The 11,956-nt window shown below is 34.2% G+C and overlaps 1 protein-coding gene across 4 annotated transcripts in view; it reads left to right on the forward strand.

Moving 5' to 3' along the window:
- LOC136838846 (zinc finger Ran-binding domain-containing protein 2-like) overlaps positions 1-11,035 on the forward strand; it is an 88,360-nt gene extending 77,325 nt beyond the window's left edge. The window contains exons 9-10 of one of the 4 annotated variants that reach the window (XR_010853140.1): positions 8,106-8,243; positions 9,753-11,035. Coding sequence is in view for 2 of the 4 variants with exons in the window: in XM_067104489.1 (XP_066960590.1) it covers positions 8,106-8,142 (37 nt within the window). In the remaining 2 variants the exon portion in view is untranslated. Of the gene's footprint in view, positions 1-8,105; positions 9,335-9,752 lie in introns of those variants that run through there. The other 3 variants (XR_010853141.1, XM_067104489.1, XM_067104491.1) reach the window with 3 other exon arrangements.
- The last annotated feature ends 921 nt before the right edge of the window (positions 11,036-11,956 follow it).

Genomic DNA, 11,956 nt, shown 5'->3' on the forward strand with positions numbered 1-11,956 from the left:
TTCGCCTCCCTGACACCTGTCAGGTGTGGATCTGAGGTCACCCATGGTCGGTATGGTTATCAGTATTGTCCCTTGAGAGTATATTGTGATTTTTAGTCAAATGAGTTTTGAAGGCCCCTCCTACCACGACACCGGCCGGTGGGCGGATATGTAGTTCTCTAACAGTTGTGTATGTTCGTTAGTACTGTTCCTGTAGTATATATATACTTGTGACTTCTTATACTCTGTATCAGTCCTTCATCAATGGCTTGGAAATAAAGTCGAAACCGGTCAGGACCTACACCCCGCCTCTTATTTTTCACCTGTGGTAATATGTGATATATGTATATGTATAGTATATATATATATGTATTATATATATATGTATCTATCTATCTCTCTCTCTCTCTCTCTCTATATATATATATATATATATATATATATATATATATATATATATATATATATATATATATATATATATATATATATATATATATATATATATATTCATATATATATATATACACACACACACACACACACAGTGGTACCTCGTCTGTAGAACATTTCCTTTGTTGAACATCCCGTTCTTCAACAGAAATGTTCTAAGAAATTTTGTTTCGTTTATCGAACAAATGTTTGTACTTCAACCCGACCAATTGTCTTGTTTATACTTGTACTTGACAGCCTACTGTGTCCTACGAGAAAAACTGTATTAGCATGTATTTTCCTTTACAGTTATAAACATAAAGCGCAAGCACAATATATAGTTTAATGATAACCATATTCAACAAAATAAATAAAAGAATAAAGCATTTCACAATAAAATGTAACATAAAAGATGAACAAAATCATATGCCACCACGATGACGCACAGCTGACTTGAGACAGAGGGAGGGAGCGTTTATACTGTGAGGAGAGAAGGAGAAGAGACAGAAAAAACATTACTGTACGTACATAAAAGCAGTAAAAATTCACATAAAAAAAATAAAAGGGAATTTCTCAATACAGTAAATTTAACATAATGATACAATATAAAAATAATCAAATGCAATACAGTAACAATAAAAAATCGAAAGAGAGTCTTACTTGAGGAGAGAAGGAGAAGAGACATTAAAAGCATTAATGTATGCATGTAAAAGCAATAAAAATTCACATAAAAAAAATAAAAGATGGGAATTTCACAATAAATTTAAGAATGATACAATATAAAAACAATCAAATGCAGTATATTAGCAATAAAAAATCGAGTCCTAACTTGAACGAGTGTTCGGGACTGCGCTGTGAGACGGTAGAGAGGAGAGGGAGGCGATGGTTGTGGGTTATTGGGTGGGAGACGGGGGTCCGCTTCCCACTGACTTCCCACCTTGGGCCGGGCTCTTCTTTCACTACATTTTGCCAGTTTTATGTGCCTTGGATTGTTTGTTTAAATGACTAACTTGTGAAAAGTTATTTGATCTCTCTTTCCTTTCCTTACTTGCACTCTTTACTTATTACATATTTGTTTGCAAAATCCTCTTGTTTATTGGATTATAATTATAAATTCTACTGTTTGCCAATGGTAAGTTGATATGTTGTGGCATAATTAATCTCCTTCGTGCGCTTGAGATCCAAGTGTAAACAAGTCGACAATCATACACACACACACACACACACACTCTCTCTCTCTCTCTCTCTCTCTCTCTCTCTCTCTCTCTCTCTCTCTCTCTCTCTCTCTCTCTCTCTCTCTCTCTACAAGCACACAAACACACAATCGGACACACACACACACTCACTATCGATTCCTTTGATAATCCTTGAAGAATGTGAATAAAATTTATTTTATCAACCTTAGCCTACTGCGACCATTTCAGTTTCATCAAGAGGATCCCGTCTCTCCTCCCTCAATCCCACCCAGCTGCACGCCATTCTCACTAAACAGTTTGTAAATTGCGTTTTTAGCTTGTACCCAGAAACAAAATTTTTTTGAAAATTTTACTCCGTATAACATACTGTTTTATTACTTTACACTCTTAATTTAACTTTTGAACACATTAATAATAGGAAAAAATTTAGAAGTGGGGACGTTTTGGGTGGGCTGGAATGAATTATCCTTATTCCCTTTATTTCTTATGGGAAAATTTGTTTCATGTTTCAAACAAATTGCGCTTTGACGAGCCTTCTGGAACGGATTAAGTTCGAAGTCCAAGATTATGTATATATATAATATATATATATATATATATATATATATATGTGTGTGTGTGTGTTTTATACATACACATTTATATTTTTAAAAAATATGCTACAAATATTGTTTAATATCCAATCAACAACAACTACCTTCAACTTCACTGACAAGTACTTTACAACAACTACCTTCGACTTCATTGACAAGTACTCTTACCATTCTTATGTCCAAATGTTAAGAGTATGCGTCATTGGCATAGTGATGGTCTTCTTTAGATGTCCAGAAGGATCCAGGATCTTTGGCTTCTTCTTGGGTGATGGTGTTTCCTGCTTGAGATCAGCATCATCATTATCATCATCACCCTTCAAAACAACAAGGTCTTCAGGGTCCACAGCCCCAACAGAAGGTGCTGCAGGGCAGCCATGTTGGGCAGGAGGGCAAAAGCAACCCTGCTTATCTGTAGGCATAGAAGAAGTACAAGGGAAGTCATTGCCACTAGCAGGCCATTCATTGATGTAAAGTTAGAGGAGTGCATCCCATACCAACTTGTTGAATTACAGTATAGTCACTTTCTGGGCATCTGTGTTATATTTCAGGTAAAGTACATGTGCGTTCTGCAGCAACGCCTGAACCAGATACAAGAACAGCTAATTTGTCCACATGACTCTTCCGGGTGAAGCTGTAGTACTTGGTCTTCTGATCAAATCTATCAGCACCTCTCATATACTCTTTATGTAATGTCACACCACATATGGGCATTGCAAGGTAGTTGATTGCAGTGTTGACATTCATTTTTTTCCATACTCTTTTAAGGTGAAGTTCCTCCTCAGCTGACACACCATCAGCATTGGTGATCATACTGATGATGTGATTGTCCTGCCAACAGATCACGAAGATAATCTCTTTGCAGCACTGTCCAGTGTGTTCCAAGGCATTTTTGAATGCGAAAGTGCTTGCAGTGGCTTCAGGGCTACTCTTGTCAGCGTCAAAGTGTTATTAGTGTGGATGCCATGCTCCAAAAGTTCCTCAGACGGCAACATAATTATAAAAATTATCCATAAAGACATGGTACCATTTATTCATATATGGTGCCAAAAGCCCAAACACGGTATTATGCCATGAGAAATATAAAAGTCTTCCAGGACATATCCACTTTCAGTTATAATACTATACTTGTCAGGTTTTTGGGGGTTATAAACCATTTTGGATAATTTTCCTTTGTAGGGAAGCATGTCCTTGTCAAAGGAAAGATTTTGCACTGATACTATATATAGTCTGCTGCATGTTTCCTGCATATACTCCAGCTCGAGCATATCCCTGTTTTCCTTTGGCACTGCCTCTAGTGAAAAAGTAGAGATATTTGCCAATCTGCTGATTTCGATTAACTGTAATAATCTGTTGGGCCCTCTGTTCATATTCTCTTTCTTCCATCTGACTTTTCACCCTCTCAAACAATTCTTTCTTAGTGCAACTTTGAGGTTTTCCTCTTGTTACACCTTTCAAACCTTCTTACCGTTAATTTCCCTTTGAGAACAGAGTGACTTCATAGGTCCCAGCTCTTGGCCTTTGGCCTAAGTTCTATATTCTGTTCTATAATTTGTTGGGGAATGGGAGGGTCACAGGAACCTTGGGACCAGTAGTCCTGTTCCTGAGGTAAACAGTAAATCCCCATGAATGTTCAAAACCTCAGATAGTGAGTAATACCAGCAATATTGCACCCATGACAAGAATACTTGGTTCCCATCCTCAACTGCACCCTGCAGAAGTGTGCATACATATTTGTTTCTTTTGCAGAATTCTCAAACTTAGGGATTAGAAACAGATGGAGAAAGCCAAGGGAGTTGGTTGGAATGGGCACAGACATCCTGGGATGGACAATGGGGATGTTGGGTCACATGACCACTCAGGCTCCTCATCCAACATGAGCATTACTTTGTTTCCCTTTCGCTCCCCGTAGTGCACACATACACACACACACCCATGCTTATGCATTGCCACAGATAAACCATGCATTTTGCATAAATACCTGTATCATCATCATCATCACAGTAATAACATCATCATCAGCATCACCTCATCCTCACTTTCACTTCCCTTCCCTCTCTTCAGGCCATGGTTAAAGCACATCCTTCATTTACACACATGAATTTTCTTCAGCATATTCTGAGGGTCATCTGTTACAAGCTCATCTTCAGACTCTTCCAGTTGATCTTCACTTGTTTCAGTTTGTTTCATCCTCAAACAAGGTCTCTTGGGGTCAGAATTTGTTTCTGAAATTCAGTAAGTGACATGATGTATTGTTCACTCGCTGTGGTTGAGGTAACTACATTCACCCCACCATGAGCCTCATCACCTTCCCTTGAGATTACACTCACTTTCAGGGCTTTTGCCTTTCGTACTTACTTCTACATAATCGTTGATATCTGCTGTGATTAAAGAATAAATATTAAAAAATGGAAAAATCGGATTACAACTAACACAGATATGTATAACACTTTTCATGTGGGAAATGAACGCAGATGCTTACCCTTGCACAACTGTGACAAGACTGATCAAGATCACTACCTTGCAGGCCACCGCACTAGATGTAAACTTGATCACTAGCCATTGAGTGTCACTTTTTATCATTCATCTATATGCAGAAACAAGACACATTGACATGAAAAGTAGTATTTTATTTTAATTTACTTTTTTGGATGGCATAAATCTGTCACCGGTAACTAATGTAGTTAATTTTTTACAACATTCCAGAATGTCATCGGTAAGTGAGTGTTAAATGCAGCTGATGCAGAAGTTACCTATTTTACTTATTTGAAGGTTTTATACCTACATCATCATCATTATCATCATCATCATCATCATCATCAATGTGGGTAGTAGACCCTCTTTCAAACATGTACTAGTGAAAGTGATGGCTGCATCGGTTGCATTTAGTTTATATAGTTTTCTCTGTTTTTCTAATAACTGACTGTTCTTGGTTACTGCATTGCGCCAGTAACTTCAATACTTGTCATTTCTGGAGAGGGAAATAGTCATAGATTGGGGATATAATTTATTTTGATGCATACAAGGTTCATCCGGTAACTGAAGTGTGGGGATCATGGTTCGTAGAGTTTTCTCAGATCGGTATAGCTGTTAAATCAAGCTACAAGTAGCTGATTTAACAACTATATGGACCATGAGCCCCAGATTTCAGTTACCGGACAAACCTGTACGCAACAGAAATAAATTATATCCCAACCTACGACTATTTCCCCCTCCAGAAATGACAAGTATCGGAGAGTTATTGGCGCAATGCAGTAACCAAGAAAAGTCAGTTATTAGAAAAATAGAGAAAACTCTATAAACTGAATGCAGCCATCACTTTCAATAATACGTATTATTATTATTATTATTATTATTGTATTATCATTATTATTATTGTTTCCACCAATGATTTGGACTGCCAGTCCTTCTTTTCCAAATAAAGCACACTTCAAAAGGTCTAGTGGGAAGGTCAACACTGTCTCATTTTTCATAGATTTGATTGGAAAAATCTGGTTAAAGCATTGACTAGGAAATTACTAGTTTGGCATATTCTTTTTATAAAAGTAAGTGTTTTAAATTTTCTTGATTACCAGCTTGAAAGGAACAAATTATGCTGTCAATTAAAGCCTTAGTTAATGCCCTAGCGTTGAAAATATTTTTTTAATTAATTCAATTTTTGGGGTGTTTTCACATGGATGGGTGTTGGTTAAAGAATAGGCCTCTTATGTCATAGGGTATCAGCTTGAAAGAAATTAGCATTTTTAATAAAAATTTATTGCTCTTAATGTTGAAAACAACAAACTACAGGTTGTGTATTACTTATCTTTGAAGAGAGAAAGTTTAGCCAGTTGGAGGTGTTTAATGGTTGGCTGCTGATTTTACTCATTACCATCTTGACAGAAAATTGGCACAGATTGTATTTCTTTATCTTTAAGGGGATCGGCCGGTTTCCCACTTTTTTCATGACAGGTTGTTGATATATAGGGGGTTTGTTTAAGGACATTATGTGGAACTTCTGGGGAAAAAATTTTTAGTCAATGACCGTAGGTTTTGTGACGCCAGAGTGTTTTTCAGCCAAAAATGGCCATTTTCAAAATGCATCTTCTCCTTTGCTTTTAGTTTTTAAGGGATGGGATTTGAACCACGTATAAAACACTTATGGACCTTCAATAAAATGCCAGGGATTTTTGATTTTTCAATTCTTCGAGATATGAATTTTTTTTCTTTATGAAATTTTCCTGGAAAAATGACAGAAAAAAATGACCAAAAATCAGCAACTCAAAATATTAAAAATCCCCGGCATTTTATTAATCTACCATGTTTCCCCATGTTGTATATAAAATTTCATTTAGATTGGTCCAATACTAAGGGAGGAGATGCATTTTAAAGGTGAAAAACTTGTTTTGAGAAACGGGCCTTTAAAGTTTTAGTTACATAAAAAAAGTAAAAGGGCCTTCAAAGTTTTAGTTAACGTAAAAAAAAAGTAAAAGACTGTGTTACAATTAATTTTACGGTTTTAATTTTTATTTTTGGGTATTAATTAATGCAAAATGATTATAAATAAGAATATTAATTGATTATTTATGTGCCTAAGACACATTATTATACATTTTAGGCTCCTGGTACCCCCTGTCTGATCTTGTTGCAAGGTATTACTCTAGGGTATCATAGTTGCCTACATTTTTTATTAGTGTCTTGAATCCATCCCTTGCCAAGTGGATCCTGGGAATTACTTTACATTCACAATTAGGGATTCGTGGTTCAAGTAATTCATCAAGTCTTGCTTCACTTATTATGATCATTTTATTTTCAGGATCGTCTATAATATCAGCCTCCGAGCTACCGCTTTCTTCTTCTAAAATATCTTTGCCCTTTAGTAGTGACGAACGAATAAAGAGACATTTAGGGGTGGATGTGGTTGGTCTCTGGTCAGCAGAGATCGCAGCCTGCGCCATTTGCTGGGCGACAACTCTTTCTCTCTCCGTCGCTCCATTCCCCTCTATGGCACCAATTTCTTTGAATTCTTTCTTCTACTTCTCGCCTGGACTTATCCATTTGGCTTTTCCGCATTCTAGAAGCATGAAGTGAACTCTTGGACCTTTTAGGCATGGTGAAAAAACAAAAACACTGCAGAAAATACAGAGTTCAGTCAAGGCTAGCGAGCGTGAAAAACGTGACCTTCTAACTTGGAAGTTTTTAGGCAACTGTGGCCACAGTCGGCGTCATGGCATGATGCGTGCTTTGTCATGCTAGGAATAACTAAAAAGGTGCCAAGTAGGATATTATTGACATTATACATTTCATTTCAAAGGAAGTTTTCGTAACATATATAGCAAAAACTATACCAGACTAAATCATTTGCGCTACTGGTGTTTTATGGGTATATAGTTATTGTTAATAATAGTTATTGTTACATTTGAGGCCATAACTAGAGAAATAAGGCAAATTTTAGCATAATGCTTCATGGACACATTCTTTCAGCAAATTGAAGTTTTTGAAGATTTTTGGGGGTTTTTAGGCGGCCGATCCCCTTAAGATAGTTACTAAAATAAGAGGCATAAAAATACATTTGCATTAAAAATGTTCTTTTGGAGGTGTGGGGAGGAGGTAAGGTAAAAGGAATGAAGGAATGATCCTAATGTTACTATTTTTAGTAAACTAGCTCAGTTTTCACTTGAGAACAAATGGGTCTTAATTCCTAAGCAACAAGATGCAAGATATTTATTTAGGCTTATTTGGAAGTAAGCAACAAAATTACAGGTTTTTGGAATCTGACTGTTTTCCCTGTTTTTTTTCCAAGAATTTATGAAAGTAAATTGAGTGTTTTGATATAAGAGTATCATTGTAGCTACTTTATGATAGCTTGATGTTAGATTTCAACTGTTTTGATTCTGTTTGTACTTTGGTTGTAATTTGTGTCTTTCAGGTCATACTCAAGAGATCGCAAGTATTCAAGAAAATAATTTGGCCAGTAGTCTAGATGGGAGCCAAGAAGCTGCTTTCCCATGCTCATGCCAGGCCAAAGCTCCCACCCCTCTTTGCTTTTGTGGAGTGCACACTAGAAGTAAGGTTATTATATAAGAAACAACTTGGTTATCTTCAGTTATATGAGTATATTCTTACATATGTATTCACTGTGATGCAGATATTGTAGAAATTTCTTATGGTAGTTCACTTTAAAAAGACTGATACTCCTGGGAAATATCTCTTGACTAAGGGTGAAGGAATGAATCACAGAGGTATTAATTTTTATTTGCAGTTGTCCTTGCCCTGCTTACATTACGTTACCTTTTGCAGTCATATTCCTTTTTATGGAAGCACGCTTTATCATGAGTAATCGAAAGCTGAAGGGACATGGAAAGAGTACAGTTTTTTATTAGCTTTGCTTTAGCATGATCAGTTATCTCTACTCAGTTGCTGATACAGTACTATATTCAGAACATTAGACCACCCACTGTAGCATGTTTTTTAAGAGCAGAGGTGGAAGACGTCTATTAGTAACTGTCTCATGGTATATATTTCAGTGTTTTTATGGCACTAGATGTTTTAGTTGGCAGATTTTGTATTGCCAGTTAGTTGGAAGTATAGTAATTTCGAGAGCCATACCATAGTGAAATTGTTAGTTCTGAAGCTTTTGAAATAACATTCTTACCTTACCCTCAGTCTCGACATCTGAGGACAATCAATTGGTAAAGTTTTTATTTTTTTCCATAATACAAGACCAGTTACCCTTGTACCTTTTTACCTATCTAATGTTGGATGGCATGTGGTTAGTAGTGGATCAAGCCCTTTTTAACACCAGTACATATATTTACCCTTATACATTAAACATCTTTTCTGAAGTTTTAATTTTGAAAACATGGTAATAAAAGAAATTTAAATTCAGGGACATAAGATTGAGAAATTATTTAATTTTGTTTTATATGGACTAGGTGTCTTGTAATCAGTGTAAAAAGTGTCCATACATAAGCTAAGTGAGATCACAATGTAAGTTATTTATTTGCCTATTACTGTGGCAAGTCCCATAAATCTTGGAGTGATGTTGAAAATACCTTGGTACATGCTCTTTGATTTAATTCAACATGTTTGTTTGTTAGGCAGGTTAAAAGTTAGTACCAAATGATTTTAATTTACGTGGTCATGCTTATGGGTAATCAGTTTGGTAAATCTTAAATTTTTCTTGTTCATTTAAAATAATTTTCAATTTATTGAAACGAAGAAATTTAATTTTTTTATGCAGATCTTTTTTTTTTCTTATTGTAATGTTGAGCATTAGTACTTTATTTAGTATGAATTTATGAGCATAAAAATTGAAGTTTATGACAACCAATATAAAGAAAATTTTAGTTCTATATGATAAGCAGCTATAGAATTAACATTATTCATAATTTCTTTAGGTTTAGGCTGGTTCCAAGATAAAGGCATATTTCACATAAGCAATTTGATCATTATTAGGCACTTGTGCTGTGGTTCATTTGGTAATGAGTGTGTATTTATTATGCTTCTAAGCAATTATTTTTTAATAACTTAGATTACTGTTGACATATTGACCACAATTGTTGATTTCTTACAGATTTTCTTGAAGACAACTAAATTTTGCAGGTTTGGTAGCAAATTGCAGTCTTTAAACAGTGTTTTTAAATCTTACTGCTGGAATAAGTCATGTAATTAACTTTCTTTCCAAATTCTGTATTTCTTAGTCTCATGAAATATTTTATTCATCAACAACAGTGAGTTCTTTGAAAGGATATAAAACTTGCTATTAAAGGGAATTTTGGTCATATTTGAAAAATATTCAAGAAATGACACATTTTCAGATATCTGATTATTAATTTTATTTTGATAAACTAAAAAAATGTAAAAAATACTTCTTTTTGTTGGCTATCCAGAATTGGTACTTTCTTTTTGCATGAAGACTATTATATACAGTGATAGATAATAAACAAGTTCATCGTAAGTACTTTAAGTTGCAGCCAACAAAATACTTTTAAGGGGTTTATAACCTAATTACAAACATGTGTCTAGAGAAACTAATATATATAAAATAAGTTGCAGCATGCTTTTTTTGAAATTACACAGTTTATAGATACTTGAATTGTATAAACCTGTAAAATATGGATGCATAATAAATCACTGTCTTTCATCTTTATTTTAATTTAAATGAAAATTATCTTTTTTCACAAATAGTATGATGCTGATCAGGTTTGTTGTAGTCAGTACAGTATTATATTTCAACTGTATTCTTTATACTATTAATGGGGCCCCCCTATCATATCTACATATCATACTGTATCTTGTAACTGTGTTCTCGATCTATTTTATATGCATCTATTTTTGCAAAAAGAGAGAGATTGGAGTAATACCTGAAGGTTAGTCTTAAAACCTTTTTATATTAAAGAGGTATTTAATGATTTGCACAAATGACGCATTAACTACCTTTAGGTAGAGCTGGAGTGATATTTTTGAATACCCATACTGGCCAGATGAATTTACTAATCTTATCATAATGTAGGCGTATCATATATACTTTTATTCTTTGGTGTTGTAATAGCCATGATACATTTCTTTTTCTTTTTGCCTTTATAGATATTTTATCATAACATTATTCTTATTCCTATTTTACAAGACAGAGAAAATTGAGAAATAATTTTTTTAGGGTCTTAATGTGTCTAAACAATGACTTGCTATAAAATGGAATGCTAAATATTGTAGGCTGTTGCTGTTGAAAATTAGATTTTTTTTTGCCTGATGGCTGTCTTATAGATCTGAATGAAGTCAGGCATATGGAACAGTATTATTGGTTATTTATTTTTAATATAACCAAAGTATTTAAATAAATTTTTTTAATGAAAACCAGGGAGCATTTTTTTTAGTATACCTTATTTTTGTTTGCAGGAAATACTAATAGTATTATTGTGTGGCAGTGTAATTGGTTTTTTGTTGGAACTTAATGCTCTCATTTTTGTTTAGTTGTATTAACTTGCCATTATTGAACTTTTACATCAATGTAAATGATACCCAAATACTGTGCTTTACAATGTGCTTTTACATTATCTTTTTGTTCAAGAGACATGATTAGTAATGACATATTTAGTATTATGATTTGTATATATTGGGAAAATATTATTTCTGATGTAGTTAACTTGGATTTTAAGAATGTTTACACAACCTCCAGAAATTTAAATTCAGGTAGATTTTTGTTTTATGATGCATTCTTAAGTAATGAGGTGGTCACAGTAATTTGGTTATATTTCTAATAATTATATGTCAATATTAATAACCTGAAATGTTAATGACAGGTTAGAAAAGTATTAGTAAGGTAAAATTTCCTATAACTTGCTTTGAATTGGCTTTCTAACAGTTGCAGTTAATTATCCTGTCAATTTAAAAGTAAAATTACTCTTGTCTCTCTCTTTAAGAACTAATTTGTTTATAACCTTTTGTTTTCTAGCAGTTAGGTATTTTTATATTCATATTTAGTTATATCATCAGGTTAACCCCAAATATTACTTTTCATGCAAATTAGCAAAATTAAGTATAATGCACTTGTCATCCCAGGAGTCCTTTGGCATTTGTGTACAGTTTTGAATGCAGCTTTTGTGTTGAAGTAAATTTTGAAGTTGAATTTTTTCATGTTTAATTCAACCCCCCCTTTCTAACTAGAGGTGAAGTATAGTTATACTGTGTTGAAATTCTGTAAAACTTTAGTGGAGGAAAAAAAGGTTGGTCTAACTGAATTCGTGTTTTGCAAAGTATGCATCACATTGGGCAAAATTG

The sequence above is a fragment of the Macrobrachium rosenbergii genome, chromosome 5, assembly GCF_040412425.1.
Source record: "Macrobrachium rosenbergii isolate ZJJX-2024 chromosome 5, ASM4041242v1, whole genome shotgun sequence".
Classification (NCBI taxonomy): domain Eukaryota; kingdom Metazoa; phylum Arthropoda; class Malacostraca; order Decapoda; family Palaemonidae; genus Macrobrachium; species Macrobrachium rosenbergii.